At 37.4% G+C, this 19772-nt stretch overlaps 1 protein-coding gene across 1 annotated transcript in view; it reads left to right on the plus strand.

Moving 5' to 3' along the window:
- Window positions 1-299: 299 nt before the first annotated feature.
- Window positions 300-19772, plus strand: part of LOC149150977 (uncharacterized) — an 83299-nt gene continuing 63826 nt past the window's right edge. The window contains exons 1-2 of the mRNA XM_089443002.1: window positions 300-885; window positions 970-1144. Of these exons, the coding sequence (XP_089299128.1) occupies window positions 300-885; window positions 970-1144 (761 nt within the window). The remainder of the gene's footprint in view (window positions 886-969; window positions 1145-19772) is intronic.

Raw genomic sequence — 19772 nt, forward strand, 5'->3', positions numbered from 1 at the left:
CGACTCATACGTTATCCCAAATTATCTTTGAACAATCGTTCCTTCCCGTAATACTCAAATAACAGTTTTATAACGACGGTTTGGTTATGGTAATAGTAAGAAATGGTATAAATAGATACCGCTGCTTACATTGTTTCCTCGCTATCGCATTCTGCATCTGCTTCTTCTTCGCATTCTGAGTGCTCCTCTTTACCAGTACAACCGAGAAGCTAGGCTGTTCTTGAATCTCGAGGCTGTTCTTTATCCACCCGTGGGTTCGCGATTAGATTCAGAAAAACTGCTGCGATTAAATTTATATCATGAATCGTTTGAAGGACGTTAAAGCCATGCAAGCTGTAAATATTTTTTGCCATTGTTGGAGCAGACGGTATGAAGATGCAGACGCTCACGAATCTCTCGTCTTTAAGGTTTATGAATTTCGGGAGGAGATTGGTAGAGGAGGGTCGGGAGTGGTATACAAATGCATTGACAAGACAACAGGAGAGCAATGCGCGTGTAAAATGATGCCCGCGAGCAATAATGCATTGAATGAAATAAAGATATTCCAAAGTCTTGGTAAACACCCAGCAACCGTGAAGCCCATGGCCCACTACGTGCAGGAAAGGGTGGAGACACATGGCTCGTCAAAGCATGTGTTCATGATTTTAGAGCTGTGTGATGGGGGAGATCTCCAGCGTTTTATTGACGGCTATGGCGCCGTTCCTGAGAGTCTAGCAGCCGCAATTATCACATCTCTTGTCTATTCGCTTCAAGACTGCCACCAAAGGAATATCATTCACAGAGACGTAAAGCCGTCGAGTATTTTTATTACAAACACTGCAAAGAATGCAGACCCCTGTTCATGGGATTTTAAACTTGGGAATTTTGATAGGTCAATTTGTATTGGTACGTTGCAGAAACTTTCTTGAAGATTTATTTGTAAATTTTGCAGTCCCTTGTAGTACATTGATGGATTATTTATTTTTGCAGGTCATCAGAATGTACTCAAAATGGATAACGTGGGGACATTGGGATATTCTGCTCCAGAGATGTTGGGCGGAACTGGGTACTCGTACGAGGTTGATGTATGGAGCGCAGGAGCGGTGTTGTACCGTCTGCTCTTCGGGAGGACACCGTTTTATCCAGTTGAGGATGCCGCGGTCATGTATGACCAAATACAAAATACAGAACCGAAGCTGAGTGACCCCTCCTTGCCCTCCATATCGGAATCCGCAAAGCATCTCGTTCTTGGAATGCTGCAGAAGGATCGCACGCGCAGATTTTCTTGCAATCAAATCTTGAGTGAGTTCTTATTTTCTTTCCACTTTCTTGATATCCAAACATTTGTTAGAATGGGCGAGGTACTAAATTACTGTTTGAACGTGATGGTTCAAATCTTGAGTTAGTTTTTATTTTCTTTCCAGTTTCTTGATATCCAAACTTCGTTTAATCGTGACGATTGGAATCATGTAGATCATCCTTGGATCTTGGACAATGTAGAGTCGGATTAGCACAGAGATTTGTTCTAGCAGGAGGAAAGATGCTGGCAAACAATGAATAAATCGTTGGCATGGCGAATACATACAGATGAAGATTGATCCGGGGATAGTCTTTTGCTTATTGAAAGGGTTTATTATTGTTGAATTGAGGCTTCTGTAATCCATATTAAGTTTAAGAGAAGATAAATCATTTGTGGACGTGTTTCGAACCAACCAGTGTGATTCATCGTTTTGACATCTATTTTATATATGTACATTGTAGTAAGTCATTGAATTATCTTTAAACAGTTTATAACCGTTTATATTTGAGAATTATTTTGAATTTAATCGAATATGATGTTCGGCATCAAATTCAATCCAAGCAAATGTTTTCCATTTTTCTGTAGTTATAATGTTTGAGAGATATGTTTTCCATTTTTCTGTAGTTATAGAGAACCATCTTTCCATTTTGCTTCACATAATATAGCTATCGATTTTTTTTTTATTATGCCTCACATAATATAGCTATCCCAATGACTCATGAGGATAACTTCTTATGTTGCATGTAATTAGAAGATGAGCATGCTCGAACGATTTTCTTTCTTTATATCGCATGAAATATTTATTTCTGAACATGAATATTCGTGTGTTATGCTTTGAATATGTATAATAATATTGCACGGAACGCTGGTAAACCTCAGGAGGGGGATGCCATCTTTACTATTGATGATTTATTAGCAATTATATTACATATGGCAAAGGAAATGTGGCAAAGGAAATACCTCATAGAAAATAATAGCAAAGACCTTATAAACTTATTAGAATATTAATAATAAAGAGGAATACAAAAAATGAAAAACAAATCACCAAAATCAAATCCAAAGGAATCCACAAAACTAAAAACAACCTAATATTAACATTAGAAACAACTAAAACACTACATATCAAGGTTAAGGTAATAATCTCTCACAAGATTAAAGTAATAATCTCTGACCTGTCCTGTAACAAATAACCATTTAGATTGAACACAATCTTTGGTTCGGATATAGATAACCTCGGTTTCGTTTTGTTTTATATATCAGCTTGCAGGGTTTGTTTGCCATTTCAAGTTTTTAATTTATATTACATGGAAATATAAATGCATGAGGTGGCATTGTTGTTACTTTCAAGTTGTTTCTTCTGTTATTAATACTCCACCTCTAAGATTGTGAATGTGCAATTGTTCACCTGTAGTTGCTTCATTTCTAATTGTTCCCTTGTAAGTTTAGTTACAATATTTCACGTTGCTTATAATTGTTCCCATATCACTAGTTCTTGCATATGTAAGTTTAGTTACAATATTTCTCGTTGCTTATAAAAGTAATGTATGCTAAGCCATTCAATGTTGTTGTTACTTTCAAGTGGTTTCTTCTGTTATTCACCTCTAAGATTATGAATGTGCAATTGTTCACCTGTAGTTGCTTCATTTCTAATTGTTCCCTTATAAGTTTAGTTGCAATATTTCCCGTTGCTTATAATTGTTCCCATATCACTAGTTCTTGCATATGTAAGTTTAATTACAATATTTTCCGTTGCTTATAAAAGTAATGTATGTAAGCCATTCAATGTTGTTGCAGTGTTGTTTTGGTCATTCAATGTTGTTGTAGTGTTGTTTTGGTTTTTGATAGTGTTCTTACATCTACAAAAAAGATCCATAATGAGATGTAAGGTCCACATCCTCAACCACAGAAAACAATTACCAATAACATATTGACTAAAACAATCTTATATCCTTAACCACTTCCAAACCCAGTGTAGAACGCAGATTCTTGTGTAGGATTCTCCGTTAAATTATTTTACTTTCAATAAAGCATAACAAAGACATCTACTTTATATATCTGCTGCATCTCAACCAAATCCTTAATTTTTCTATTTCAATTAAGTAGTTGTACAATCCATAGTTCTATTCCAAAATGGTTTCGGTTAGAAATTGTAATTATTTCTGCATGCATGTATAGTTGGTTAAAATTAGAAAGTCAGTTAATTGAGTGTTGATTCAAGTCAAAATGGTTTTTGTTAGAAATTGTAATTATTTCTGCATGCATGAATGATTGGTTAAAATTAGAGAGTCAGTTAATTGAGTGTTGATTCAAGTCAATTTAAGTGATAGACTAGTTTAGTGTGTGGTTGCATGTCAAGTTATTGTAGGCAAGTCTCTAGTAAAGGTTTAAATGCCCTTTACCTAGTTCATTGTAAAAATCAAATTTTGTGTGATCAATAGAATAGCAGCAGCTCGTATGGTTTGTGTGTGTTAAATATTGTATTCCAACCGCGAGCTTCTCAAGTAAAAACCAACCTACCATTTAGTTCACAACCAACTTGCAGCAAAATATCAACAAATTTGCTGGTTACTGTAACTTATCAAACAAAACCATAAATTCAATTGAATAATGAATGACCACACATTATTGTTTCTTAGTTGTAAAGCACAGTTATATAACAACATTTGAAGGGACTTATTTAATTGCAGTGAAATTTGAACAATCTTAAGAAAATAACGACGACAATTGAATCTTAAATCTAGAGGAACTTTTTATTGAACCGTCTCATGATATGCATCATATGTTTCAAAAAACAAGGTTGTGGAATAAATTTTGAGGTCAGGCAAAAGAGTTATATGAGGTTCAAATCAGACCCACAATAAGGACGTCAAAGGTTAAATGACAAGACACTAGTGAGACAAAATATAAGCTCCTGAATATCAATTGCAATAAAGGTACCCCACAAGAGGACAAATCTAAGTGCCATGTTAACAAGATTTAGAGTTGCCCACTAAAGTGATTTTCACCAAGACCAAGGTCATTAAAAGGATAGAAATGCCTTCAGAGATTTGCTTTCAAGTTAATAAAATGCAATTAAAGACCACAAATTTGTTGAGATACTTGTGCGTAACTAATCTCCAGTGTAGTTAGCTACCCCATAATCCCTACTGCTAATTGTGTCACTCGGCATTCTGCTGATTGCCCAAACAATATTTAGATTTTGCTTTAAATTGTTATTGGAAAGCATTTGTTGGGTTTGATTTATTCTGGTTACTCCATCGAGGAGATGGAGAAGGGACATAGGAGGTTCTTGTGAACACCTTTGGTGTTGTAAATCATCTCGCTGTGAAAAACTGACTGCAGAGACACTAGAGCATATACAGTTCCTAACAAATGTATTGATTTGGGTGCAGTCAATAGATGCACAATTGCATCGAATTTTTCAAGCTGCGGATCAATTACAGTTACTTTGCAATAATCTACACTAAAAAAGCTTGCCAATAATACAAAAGTTCGTTTAGATATACTAGATTGATGACGAAATTCGTATAATAGTTGCGTGACCAAGCCCGAGCTTGTGACCACTGCCTTGAAAAGCTCCGTTTATTTGGATATACTGCAACCGATAAGATATTAAGAATAGAAGTTTAGCACTGCCAGAGTAGTCCAAATAAAAGCCCGAAAGGAAAATTAATATTTGCATGCACAAAGCTAAAAAAAGAATGAAGAAAATGAAAATCGAGACTGGAAGACAATATACCTTTTTTTAAAAAGGATCAGGTTGTCCTCTTCTCACCATCTTTATAAAAATGCAGTAAACGAACTTATTATTTTTTTTTGGGCAACTTTTCTATATACATGTTATTGGCTTCAATCTTCTAATGAAATTATCCCAAAACTCATTTGGTTCTTATTTTCTCTATCATTTTCAAGATCTATTCTTAAACAACAACAAAGATTCCCACTCCAAAATTCCAAATTCCAAACATTAGAATCAATAGATTTACATAATTTTCAAAAAATTAAATGCCCCAAAAATCAATATAAACGGCATGAATTAGTTTCAAACTTCAACGACCAGAATCAAAGAGCAATTAAACACCATTAAAATTGGTTTTAATGCTTTGGTAATCCAAAAAACTAAATCAAATGTGATGCAGCTTAAGAAGGAAAAAAATGTCAAACCCTTTGCTTCACCCTGCCCCTGAAACAAGAAAGGACCCAACACAATAAAAATAACCAAAGAGGAACACAGTTGGGAAAAGCAAAGTGCTTTTTCATGTATTTTCTCATTTATATTTCTAAAGGTAATTTTTTTCATGTATTTTTTCATTTATATTTCTAGAGGTAAATTTTTTCATCTATTTTTTCATTTATATTTCTAGAGGTAATTTTTTACAAAGATGGTGTGGATTTTAGGTCATCATATGAAAGATATTTGGAGTATCTAGCATGGGAGGGTAAGGAAGTTTTCTCTTCTTACTAAATATTCATTTTGTGTTTATTAGTGACTATTAACTAACATATCTATGATATTTTGGCATAATTGTGTATCTCGCAATAATGATAGATATTTGTGGGGGTAAAAAACCATGTTTAGTTAACAAAATCAAACATTTCAATTAAAATAAGAAAAACAATTTCTGAATACTAGTGAAGACCTTGTATACTATGATAGGAATATCTTGTTGCAGATTCATTCGCTCGAGGAAATTGTGATGAATTTGTACCTAGTCAATATCTCTGAATTGACTTCTACCTATGTTACCATCCACTTGAACTATTTCTTTCTTAACCACTGAATCACAACCTACCCAAAGAAAGAGAGACTACTTTTGGAAACTCTGCATCCCCACGGGCTTTGCTTGGTGCTAATAAAATGAAAATTTCTTTAGAACCAAGATAATCTGCATCAAACATGTCAATTTTTTCTATCTTGGGTCACTCATACAAAATTGGACACTTCCATTCACGGTCATTGTTCTCCTTCAATATAATTGCATGGGGTGAATCACTTTCGAGAAAGGAAGGATCAGAGATATTGTGCGCAGGTGATGATGCTTCTAACATTCCACTGCATAGTTGATTTTTCCCATTGTATATTTTGCTAGGCCAAATATTTTCATTGCATGTACCCTTTTCTAGAACTGTAATAATTGGAAAGCAAAACCCATGTTTGGATTTGTGATACCGCGAGCTGTTTTAGCATATTGAAATGCATCTTGAAAGCTCTGACCTTTTCTCCACATGAGATATGCAGTTACCAAGGAGTTTGAACGAGACACTCCCTCACAACAATGAATAAGAACTCTGCAACTTAGTTCTCTTACCTCCTCAAAATAACCAAACACATCATACATAATACTTTTGATGTCTTCGGAAGGGCTATCTTGCAACCACAATGTCTTATACACCAAATCTGACTTAAAATATTTTTGACAAACAAACCAATACAATTCAATGTGGGTTATGCCATTCTCACAGAGAACCCCTCTATTTTTGGCAACAACATCGCTTCCGAGATAGATGTGTTATGCAACCCTTGGCCATTTCTTACTGAAGAATGCAAATTTATCCCTGTTCAGTTGTGACTCTGTTGGTGGAGTATTTCGTTGAGCTTATCCTAAGTCAAGTTTAATGCCTGGGCTATTTATTTTTCCTGCTTTTCTCTTGGCCTTGTGTGTGGTAGGATTCAGGGATTCTCCAATGTTGTCGAATCCTTCTTTAGGAAAACTCTCAACAATGAAACAAGAGTTATGTTCTTCTCGGAGATCAGAAGCTTCATAACTCAGAAAAATGTAAAAGACAATTTCTCAAAGGCGGTGACACGCAATATAAAATGTTGGCGAGGGGCTCTTAACTATTATTATATTAACTCACTATTAGGGTGAAACTATTATTAACTATTAACTGACTATTAATCTGATGATCGAATATTATTCAATCATCTAACATTAAATATGAAGGTGCATAGTGGTGCAGGGTGGCACCTGGGGTAGTCTTTCTCAAAGGGAACGTCTTACGGCGTAATTATTTTTATCTTTCCATAAACAACTGGAAAACTCTATCATAGGTTTGGATGTATTGTTAGACACCTTATTGCAATGTGGTTTATGTGCATGTTTTTTGTTGGGTTGTGTTATATTCTTTCCACGTAGTTAATAGGGGGTTTGAAGGGCACCCGTAACACCACTTTATGGGGTCCGGGGCAGTGCCCCGAAAATTTTTGGTTTTGGACCATATGTTAGGTTGGGCAGACCCACCTATGGTTTTTTGCATGATTTTCGCACATGTTTTTTGGACGCGATGGTTTTCGGTCCATGGTATTGGACGCGATGGTTTTCGGTCCATGGTATTGGATGCTTTGACATGTATAAATATGTATTGTAACATTGAAAGGAACATAATGAAAAATCAAGCTGGTAGTCCCGGTTTTGGGATCCAGGGAAAAATCTCTGTGCATATGTGTTTTATGGGTTATGCTCTCGCATTATTTATTTTCTTTGTTTAAGAATTCGTATGCAGGTAATTTCTGTATAGGGTTAAAACTTACATTTGGTATCGAAGCTGTTTTGGCTTCAAGGGGACGCCTTTGTTGCTGAGGGGTTTCGCTCGGGCCTGTGGTAGACCCTGTTCAGTGGGAGATCTGCGAGATCGATTCTGGTGGTGAAAGAAGATGGCGAGCAGTGGAAAGATAGAGATTGAGAAGTTCAATGGTCAGAATTTTGAGTTGTGGAAACTCAAGATGGAGGATCTGTTGGTGGATAAAGATCAGTGGATCGCGATAGATCCGGGTACTAAACCATCGGGAGTGACCGATGAAGAATGGAAGAAGTTGGATCGGAAGGCAAAGAGCACAATACGATTGTGTGTCTCAGATTCAGTATTGATGAATGTATCAGGGGAAGCTACAGCAAAGGATTTGTGGGTCAAGTTAGGGACTTTGTACCAATCTAAGTCTCTGGTGAATAAATTGTTCCTGCGGAAAAAGCTGTATAACCTGAGGATGAAGGATGGAGACTTGGTGACAGAGCATCTGAATGCGTTTAATACTGTGGTAAGTTAGTTATTATCTGTTGATATTAAAATTTCAGATGAAGATAAGTGCATCAGTATGTTGTGTTCTCTACCAGATTCGTGGGATAGTATGGTTATTGCAATAGGTAGCAATGCAATTGCTTTGCAGTTTGATGAAATAGTCTCAGCCTTGCTGACGGAGGATACGAGATGGAAAAATATGGACAACCAGAATGGTGATGCCTTGTCTGTACGAGGACAGTCCCAGAACAGAAACAAAAATAAGTCATCGAGTGGGAGATCTAAATTTAGAGGGAGATCTAAATCTCCAGGAAAACCTACAAAGGTGGTGTGCTGGAAATGCGGAAAGGAAGGGCACTTCAGAAGGGATTGTAAATCTAAAGCTCCTGATAAAGGAAATGGATCTAATGATGCTCCTTCTGCAGAGGCGAAAACCACCTCAGATGAAGGTGGGGATGTGTACTTGGCTTCTTCAAGTACACATGTAGATCATGAGGCATGGTTGATTGACTCAGGTGCATCCTTTCACTTCACTCCCCATAGAGAGTGGTTCTACGAGTATGAGAAATACGATGGTGGTGATGTCTTCTTAGGAGATGATAGGAAGGCTAGAATCATTGGTCGGGGAAAAGTAAAGTTGAAGTTGCAAGGTGGAAGGGTTAGAACACTTCCGAGTGTTCTACATATTCCTGCATTGGCCAGAAATCTAATTTCTGTAAGCAAGTTGGATGATGCAGGTGTAAAGACGGTGTTCGAGAAAGATACCTGCAAGATGATTCGAGGAACACTGATATTAATGCGGGGAGTTCAGATTGGAACTCTGTACAAGCTGCATGGTAGCACTGTTGTTGATGGGTGCAATAGTTCTATGGTTCCTGAAAATGGAGTAGAGAATCTAGTGGTCTCTGAAGAGAAGACCATGTTGTGGCATCAAAGGCTTGGACATATTGGAGAGAAGGGCCTTCGAATACTTCATGGTAAAGGGGTAAAGGTATGGTAGAAGGTATGAATAATTGCTCTCTGGATTTTGATTTCTGTGAAAATTGTGTATATGGGAAGCAAAATCGGGTGAGTTTCCCCTCTGGTGGTAAGAGGACGAAACATATATTAGAGCTTGTGCACAATGATGTGTTTGGACCTGTGAAGGTTCCATCACTGGGTAAGTCTGTGTACTATGTATCATTCATAGATGACTTCTCAAGGAATACATGGATATATTTTCTTAAGAAGAAATCTGAAGTCTTTGACAGGTTTAAAGAATTTAAGGCTCTGGTGGAAAATCAGACAGAGAAGAAGATAAAGGTGCTGAGGACAGATAATGGTGGAGAATTTTGTAGCAAGGAATTTGAAGAATTTTGTAAGAAGTGTGGTATAGCACGGTAGAAGACTACTCCATATACACCTCAGCAAAATGGAGTTGCAAAAGGAATGAACAAGACGTTGATGGAAAGGGCAAGAAGCATGCTCAGTGGTGCCGGGTTAGGACAAGAATTCTGGGCAGAGGCGGTGGATACTGCATGTTACCTGATCAACAGATCACCTTCATCAGTGTTGGAGGATAAGACTCCACAAGAAGTATGGACTGGTAAGAAACCCTCTCTTTCACATCTAAGGGTATTTGGATGTGATGCCTATGTACATGTTCCAAAGGAGAAACAGACCAAGTTGGATAGTAAATCTGAAAAGTGCATCTTTATTGGGTATAAGGATGGTTTAAAGGGTTATAAGCTTTGGAACCCAGTCACACGGAAGGTTGTGTACAGTCGAGATGTGTTGTTCAGAGAGGTAAAAGATGTTATTCAACATGAAGTCCAACCAAAGGAACCTGAGAAGATAGAGTTTGAGCTAAAGGAGGAAGAATCAGACTCTGCAGCAGAGGAGGAATCAGAAGATGAAGAGCCACAAACTCCGGCTGTGAGAAGATCAGTTCGAGAAAGAAGGCAGCCAGAAAGGTATAGTCCATCTGCTTTCAGTTCAAATTTTGCTTTGTTTGTTACTGATAATGATCCCAGAACTGTGAAGGAAGCAGTGGATTCAGAGGATGGAAAACTCTGGAAAGAGGCCATGGTCGATGAAATGGCATCTTTGCAAAAAAATGAGGCTTGGGATCTGGTGGAGTTGCCGGCTGGAAGGAAACCCATTGGCAGCAAATGGGTGTTCAAGAAGAAGACAAATGCAGAAGGAAAGGTGGAGAAATACAAAGCTCAGTTGGTTGCAAAAGGTTATTCCCAGGTGCTGGGAATTGATTTTGGTGATATTTTTTCTCCTGTTGCCAAGGTAACTTCTATTAGATTACTTTTATCTGTTGCTGCTACTTTTGATTTTGAGGTAGAACAGATGGATGTGAAGACAACATTTCTTCACGGGGATTTGGAAGAGGAAATCTACATGAAGCAACCTGAAGGCTTTGCGGTGAAGGGTAAGAAAGAACTGGTATGCAAGTTAAAGAAGTCTCTGTATGGGTTAAAACAGTCACCGAGGATGTGGTATCAGAAATTTGATACATTTATACGGGGACTTGGCTTCACCAGAAGAAAAGCAGATCATTATGTGTATTTTAAATTAATTGGTGACCGTATTATTTATCTGGTCTTGTATGTGGATGATATGTTGCTGGTTGGAAATGACAAAGAAATTATCCAGGATTTGAAGACCCAATTGTCCTCCAAATTCGACATGAAAGATCTTGGTGCTGCAAACTATATTTTGGGCATGGAAATTAAAAGAGATCGGTCAAAGAGGAAGCTCTGGTTAAACCAGAGGAAGTATGTCGAGACAATACTCCAGAGGTTTAATATGCAGGATAGTAAACCGGTGAAAGTTCCTATTCCTGTAGGTGTGAGGTTATCTGCTGAACAGTGTCCCAAGACACAAGAAGAGGAAGAGGACATGTCCCGTGTTCCATATGCAAGTGCAGTGGGTAGCCTGATGTATGCAATGGTCTGTATTAGACCAAACATTGCACATGCAGTGGGAGTATTGAGCAGGTTTATGTCAAAACCTGGGAAGGAGCACTGGATAGCAGTGAAGCGGGTTTTCAGGTATTTGCGTGGCACTAGTGATTATGGTTTGTGCTACCAAGGAAGACCAGGATTGGACAAAGTGTTGGATATTCATGGCTTTGTTGATGCAGACTGGGCTGGAGATCTGGATCAGAGAAGATCTACAAGTGGGTCTGTGTTTAACCTATTTGGAGGTGCAGTCAGTTGGATGAGTAAGAAACAATCTGTAGTGGCATTATCAACTACAGAGGCGGAATACATGGCAGCCACTCATGCAAGCAAGGAAGTAGTTTGGTTGCAGAGATTGTGTTCAAGTATGGGGTTAGTACAGGGAGCTATAAGAATAGACTGTGACAGCCAAAGTGCAATTTTCTTGGCAAAGAACCCTGCTTATCATTCAAAGACAAAGCACATTGATGTTCAATATCACTTTGTGAGGGATATGATAGAAGACAGAAAGGTGTTGCTAGTAAAGGTGGACACTTTGAAGAATACTGCAGATGCATTGACAAAATCTGTGAGCTCTGAGAAGTTCTCTTGGTGTAGAGAAGCAATGGGAATCTCAGGGCTGAAAACATGACTAAGCTCTCCTGTGGCCCCCTGTGTAAAGAAAACAACAAATGGGAGATTGTTGGGTTGTGTTATATTCTTTCCACGTAGTTAATAGGGGGTTTGAAGGGCACCCGTAACACCACTTTATGGGGTCCGGGGCAGTGCCCTGGAAAATTTTGGTTTTGGACCATATGTTAGGTTGGGTTGACCCACCTATGGTTTTTTGCATGATTTTCGCACATGTTTTTTGGACGCGATGGTTTTCGGTCCATGGTATTGGACGCGATGGTTTTCGGTCCATGGTATTGGATGCTTCGGCATGTATAAATATGTATTGTAACATTGAAAGGAACATAATGAAAAATCAAGCTGGTAGTCCCGGTTTTGGGATCCAGGGAAAAATCTCTGTGCATATGTGTTTTATGGGTTATGCTCTCGCATTGTTTATTTTCTTTGTTTAAGAATTCGTATGCAGGTAATTTCTGTATAGGGTTAAAACTTACATTTTTTTGTTGACAAAATTCATGTTAGGATGTTTTTTATGTGGTTGGTGTAATCATTGTTCTAGTATTTTCAAGGAATCAACTTATTATAAGCGGACAATTTGGTGAAGAATGGGGAAATGCACTTAAGAGGAAGGATATTTCAGTTTAGAAATTAGGAAGTTTTTGAATTTAAAAAGGGCCTTGTGAATATTATCTTAAAGTTAATATTTAAAAGGAAAAGAGAAGTAATTTAATTTTATCTTATTTTTCACACTTGGAAATTCATTCTCAAGGAAAAAATAGCTCTTACATGAGAAGAGAGAAGGTTAATAATTAAATATTTGAAAATGTTACAATGATATGCATTATAAAAGAGGTTTCATGCCCATTGTTGATGTTGGTTGTTTCTTGATGAAATGCTATGCTATTTTACAGTTTTATGATCATAGTATTTGTGATTTTGGATTAGGAATTTGGTTAAGCAAAATACTTAAGATCAATATTCATTTATTCTTATATCACTCTCCTGGGAACAATTCTTAGGAAACCACAATGCATTGTATGTTTTCAAACATTAAAGACTATAAGGTGGTAGTAATTCTTTTCAAGAGTAGGATGACATTTTTTATTGTGAATTTGATCACCAACTAATGGTGGTAGTAATATTTTTGTAGATGGGGATATTAATATCTTGGGTGGTTCAGATCATGAATGTTGAAGGCAATAGTAAGAGCCCGACATGCTAGATTTCCAATGATGTTTGGTAGTGTTTTAAGTCTTGAAATATCCATGACACTAGGGTTAATAAATTGAGAATATGATCTATGATAATCATTTGGGATATGTTTCAATTAACTTGACAATATTCCACTTTTAAATGTGCTTGTGATTACTTCAAATTGGGTGGTAGTAATATCCCAACCATAGAATCTTATTGAAAACTAGTTTTTAGAATTTTGAGACTAACCATCTCAAACCTTAGACAATCTAAAAGTTTATATTATATTGAAGTATTTAAATATGATTTTTTAGTTATTTCAAATGATGATATATTAACATGTTTGTGATCCCATGTTAAAATTAATTATCTTGTATACAAAATATCTTTAAAGTATATGATTGATGATTCTAAATTTCAATTGATTTGATGTATAAAATTTAAAAGGAGGAAAATATAACTAAAGTAAATCCCCCTTATATTTTTATGCGTAAAAATTGAAATCACAATGTAAAATTTATGTTATTTCTTGCAATATTTTATCCTTACACCATTCAATGAAAAAAAGAAGAAGATGAAGAAGAAGAAGAGTGTGCCATGATCTACTTATGAAGAAATCCATCATAGACGCATATATGATATTGACACTCGATAGTATCCAATTGTGAAATCACTTAGGTCTAACATAGCAATGTAATGAAATGGAGACGCTCTCTAAACAATGCAATTCACATCTACTCATTATCGTACACTACTTATCTATGAGACTAAGCTAGAGAGATAATGAATGTAAAGCCTCGAATCCATGACATTCATATGGTCCAAACTCTTATTAAATGAGTATATTGTCTAAACATTACACATAACAATGTTCATGCATAACAATGTTACGCATAACAATGTTCTTTCTCTTGCTAGGTCACTGAGGGTTCTTAGGCGATGTGGATTTCACCGTAAGAACCTCGATGGAATTCTTAGAAGAAGTGGGTTCTTCTTGAGAGCTAGGGGCACTTGTTGGGGCTTGAGAAGTGACCATCATTTTTTTGAGATGAGCAACTAACTGGATCATTGTATCAAAGGAAAATAACCAATAACTGCCTCAGAGTGTGGCCTTCGTTTGGGTCAGGCTGGTTTTGTTGAACGGTGAGGAGAATTAGGAAGAATATTGTACAATGTGCCCACCAGATCGAGACCTTGAGCACGTAAAATGGCCACCTTGGGAAATCTAAGGATAAAGGGATCAGGTGAACTAGCCTCTAAGAACATCGTTAGGGAGTTTAGTTCAGACTAACCTCTTGCATCTTCGCCATTCATGGATATGACTAGAAATGTGGGTGGAATCAACTTATTTAAAGTTTGGAAAAAGGTTAGTCTCGATATCTAACCTTTTAGGTAGCTGAAAAAGGTTCAATCTACCAAAATTGATCTTTCCCATTCAAGGCAAGAAATAAGATCGGAAACAGACCAACAATAGATATGCACTTAGAAACAGAGTGAAAAATCGTTTTTTTAGATTTTTTTCTAACAATTTCTTGTCTTAAATTTGATTTGATCTCTTTTCACGATCAAACACAAATCTAGGCAAATCATTATCTGATTTGCTAAGTTAGAAGTAACCTACTAACTCAAGTGAAATTTCCCCATAACATATAGGTTGGAGTGTTGTTAGGTTTGGTATATTGTCCCTAACCATGTTTTGTGTTGAATGTGGACCATAGGTAGCTTTAGGTGAGCCTTTGCCCTAGTGGAGTACTCCTAGCCCAACTTGAGGGTGATCCAATACTAAGTACTAGAGTAGTGAGGTCACATGGTGGGGTATAACATCTAAGGTTTATAACCAGTTGGTGGTTATTGTAAGATAAGTATTCTTATTGTGTGTTTAAATTATATTTGTTGTTTTACTTCTTAGAGATTAGTTGTATCTTTCTAGTAAGATACTACATGTGGAAAATATAGTCTCTATGTAAAATTTTTGCTTGAAAATTTTAGAAGGTAAATGAAGCACCAATCTAATTCTAGGAGGTATAAATCCTTTCTTAGATCTCATATTGTGCATAGAAAAATCTATGAGAATATCTTGGGTGATAGAATATAGCGATTGACTTCAAATTGTAATTTAGGTATCCAAAAACTCCAAAAAATTAGCAAAAATATGTTATATAGGAACAAATTGGGGAAACTAGGCCAAACTTCAATTGGTCATAAATTTTATCCGAGAGCTACGATTTTGGTAAATAAGTAGTCAATAGAAATCTATTGAGGAGACAAAACCATTTATTATCCCATATCCATTTTAATTATTATGGATCAAGACATAGTTATATTGATCGAAAACTCATTGAAATATTTCGTTTAAACATAATCAAGCATACAAAAATTTGGTGGGTCTAGTGTAACATCCCTGGTGAAAATTCCAAGTAAAAATATATATAAGGCCACGGTGATGGTACACATATTCCAAGTTGAATGGTAGGGGAAACATCCTAGTGGGTGTTGATTTGGTTTATTATGGCTACGGAAATTGGCAAAGGCAATCACTAAGGCTTTGGGAAGGCATGAGGCATTAATTGGAATTTTATTTATGAAAATAATGGAAATTAGGATAAAAGGAAGGTGAAATGTCACAAATTGCATGTGAAGAGGAAATTGAAGGAAAATATTGGAAAATGAAGAAAGTAGAGGTCTCATTAATAAAAAGGCTTCTGAGGATCAATGGCAAGACTTGGTCAGTTCAGTGTTGGAGCTCTCTCTCATTATTCTCTCTCTCACACTTTTGGATACTTAGAGTTTTATTGGAGCACTCTTGGAGGGGTTGCATACTTGGATTCTTGGATCAAGAAGGGAAAGGGAGAGAAAGAAAGCGTAAGAGGGCGTCGAGATCAACAACTATAATGGGATTTTCTTACAGGTAATGAGTTGCATGTATGTTTTTCTCACTATTTTTGGCATGCACATGCATGTGATTTCTTGTGATTTTTCATTGGGATGGAGGATGTCTGGGATTGACAGTGGATTGCCTAGCCTTGCCATTTCTGTTGGCATTATGATTCAGGTGTTGTCCTTGATGGCAACCTATTCAGGTGATAGATCACTATTCTTGATGATCAGCTCTCTATTTTTAAGAAGGACGCAGGCAATCTGTTCAGAAAGTGCGTCCCCGCAGGTATACCATGCAGAACCCGCGTCCAGGGACGCAGGCCAGCCGTTCAGGGGGTGCGTCCACCCAGTGCACACATTTCAAGACAGAGAAAAGCACGTGGGGGTTTCTTGTGTGGTTTCTAGTCGACGGTTTTGTGTTTCTATGGTGTCGGCTCGTGGTATTGTTCCATGTTTTGGGGAGGAGCTTGCCTATATAAAGCAAAGGAGTTCATTTGGATTAATCATGTTTTTGGTTGAACATCTTATGAGGGTAAGATCTGGTCTAGATCTAAACAAGGCGAATCTGATGGACCGAGATCTCTTCGGCTCTTGCTCGGATCTGTAGATCTGATTGTCTGGGTTACTTCTAAAGTCTTGAAATCATCTTTGCCCAGAGGGACGCAGGTACAGTAAGGGTTCAGGTGCGTCCGGGACGCAGGAGAGAAGCGTTTCAGGTGCGCCGGACGCAGGTGCAGGAAGGGTTCTGGTGCGCCAGGACGCAGGCAGTTCAATAGACTCAGTGCGAGGGACGTAGGCTAGCAGTTGAGCAGGGTCCGTCCGGGACGCAGGCTAGCAGTTGAGCAGGGTGCGTCTAGGGACTCAGGTCAGCAGTTGAGCAGGGTGAGTCCAGGGACTCAGGCTAGCAGTTGAACAAGGTGAGTCCGGACTCAGGCTGGCAGTTGAGCAGGGTGCTTCCTTCTCTTAAAATCCTTGTTTCTCATTGTTGTGTTCTGGGTTTTGGTCCTATTATTGTTGATCTGGTTACTACAGTTGATTGGGTGATTCTCTTACACTTGATGATCAATTAATGCTTATGGATCCAGTTTGAAAATTTATGAAAAGTGGTCCTTGTATGAAAAGAAGTAGGGGGTTGTAGCTCCCTTCCAGGAGAGACTGGAAAACGAGAGAGAGTTGTAGCTCTCTGCAGGTTGCAGCCTGCGTACTGGTAAAGGACTGCACCAGTACAAAATCATTGTAAAAGAATTTCTAAATTGAAAGAAGATAGAGACATATTGCAGCAGGTGGTTTTCTCCCACATTGGGTTTCCACCTTACATCTTGTGTTCTTTGGTGTGACTGTCTATTTTCTTTGTTCATGCTCATTATTTTATGGTACTGATATGCAAGAATAATTCAAAAGATCAAATAAGGAAGATTTGTTAAATTGCTAGATAATACTGATTCACCCCCCCTCTCAGTATTATTTCCAACAATTGGTATCAGAGCAGGTCCTTCAGAAAAGCTTGATCGCTTGAAGGTAGATCGTTCATCATGAGCAACTACGAGAGAGAAGCATCAATCAGGCCACCGGTTTTTGATGGGACAAACTTCAATTATTGGAAGGTAAGAGTTACTGCATATCTTCAATCTCTTGGTACAGAAGTTTGGGACATTGTAGAAACAGGCTATGCTTTTCCTTCAGCTACTCCTACAGATCCAGCTGAGAAAAAGAAGTATGAAACAAATGCAAAAGCAGTCAGTACTCTATTAGGAAGTATATCCGAAACAGAATTCATGAAGGTAATGCACTTCAAATCAGCAAAAGAAATATGGGACAAAATGATCACGAGCTATGAAGGAGATGAACAGGTAAAACAAGTTAAACTTCAAACTCTCAGGATTCAATATGAGACTCTCAAGATGTATAATGATGAAAGTGTGGCTAATTATTTTCTTCGGGTAGATGAGATTGTTAATTGTATGAAAAATTTGGGTGAAGAAATGAAAGAGTCTATAGTAGTTCAAAAGATTCTAAGATCATTATCCCCCAAGTTTGAATCTAAAGTATCTGCAATAGAAGAAAAAGAAAATCTCCGTGTTCTCACTATGTCTCAGCTACATGGAATTCTAACTGCTTATGAAATGAGAAAGGGAGGTCCATCAGACAGAAGGGAGGCTGCTTTTAAGGCATCAGGCAAAGAAGATCACTATGAAGCAAGCCATGTTCCAGAAGAAGAGGAAGAAGAATCAAATTTTGTCAGAAATCTTCAAAGGGGTTCTGGAAGGTTCAGAGGTAAGCTACCTTTCAAATGCTTTGCTTGTGGAAGAGTAGGTCATTATGCTGCAAAATGTCCTTATAAGGATAAAGGAAAGGAACCAGCTAGATGGAACAAGAAACAAAGTGCAAATAAGAAAAGCTACTACACCCATGAAGATAGTGATGGCTTATCAAACAGTGATGAAGATGAACAAGGTAATAAATATAGGTTGTTAATGGCATTTGAAGATGATGATTATGAGGATGCTGTAGATGTGGATAACCTTTATGATGAAATTACTAGACTCAAGAGATGTATAGAAGAAAAGAACATGATCATTGATACTCTACAATTTCAAATTGATGAAAAGGAAAAACATCTTGAAAAATTAGAAGGTGAAATTGTTGGTCTTAGAAAAGAAATTGAGAAAACAAAAGCTATTAATCTCAAGTTTGTCAAAGGATCTGAAACTTTGGATGAGATTATCAGTGTGCAGCGGTCTCCACTAAATAAGACAGGTCTGGGCTATAATGGAGAAACTTCTCAAGCATCCACTTCAAAAAGTTATCTTGATGCAGCAAGAAGAAATGAGCAAAAGCACAATGAAGATCATCAGGTAAAGCAGGGACAAACTTCAAACAGAAACTATCAGGGGCAATCCAGCTTAAGGGTGAACAAAAGCCACAACCAGCCACAGGTAAAATCTTCCCAGTTTGGTTCAAAAATAGATGAAAATAGAAATTACAATCAGTTGGCTGGTAGATTCAATAACCGCAGAAGCTTCTTCAATGGACAATGCTTTTCTTGTCATAACTTTGGTCACAAAGCAGCTCAATGTGTTGCGTATAAAACAATCATGACTAGGGAAGCTCAAAAACAAAGAAGTATGACAGGGATTACAAAAAAGACCTATAACAGCTTTTCGGCTCTTGAAAATGAAGTTGAATGTTCTATTTGCAATAATTTTGGTCATGAAGACTTTGAATGCAGAAGCAGGTTTCAGGAAAGAAAGGAACAAGAACGGAAAAAGGAACAAGCCTCAGGAACCAAAACATGGAGAATAAAGGAACCTCAAACAGAAAGATGTGGGATAGCATTTTATGCAGAAGGACAGGAAAATCTATGGTACATTGACAGTGGATGTTCGAAGCATATGACAGGTGATAAAGAAAAACTTGAGTCTTATTCTATTTTAGAAAAGGGAAAGAAAGTCTCTTTTGGAAATGATACTCCTGCAACTATAAAAGGAAAAGGTATTGCTCCTTTAAAAGAAGATGTTAAGGCTGGAAATGTTTTGTTTGTTGATGGATTGAAGCATAATCTACTAAGTGTCAGCCAGATGTGTGATCAAAGAACCGAGGTTATATTCAGATCAAATGGATGTCTTGTTCGTGATCTTGATACAGGTAAAACAGTTCTCAAAGGGAAAAGAACTCCAAATAATCTATACATATTTGAAGAAGGACAACAACAATGCTATCTAAGCAAGGATGAAGAGCACTGGTTATGGCATCGAAGGTTGGGACATCTAAGCTTCTCTCAAATAAGGAAAGCATGCAAATATCAGGCAGTTCGCGATCTTCCAGATATCAAAATTCCTGAC

This window comes from Pinus tabuliformis, chromosome 9, assembly GCF_031772625.1.
Source record: "Pinus tabuliformis cultivar Carrire ecotype Pingquan chromosome 9, CPIR1, whole genome shotgun sequence".
NCBI classification, from domain to species: domain Eukaryota; kingdom Viridiplantae; phylum Streptophyta; class Pinopsida; order Pinales; family Pinaceae; genus Pinus; species Pinus tabuliformis.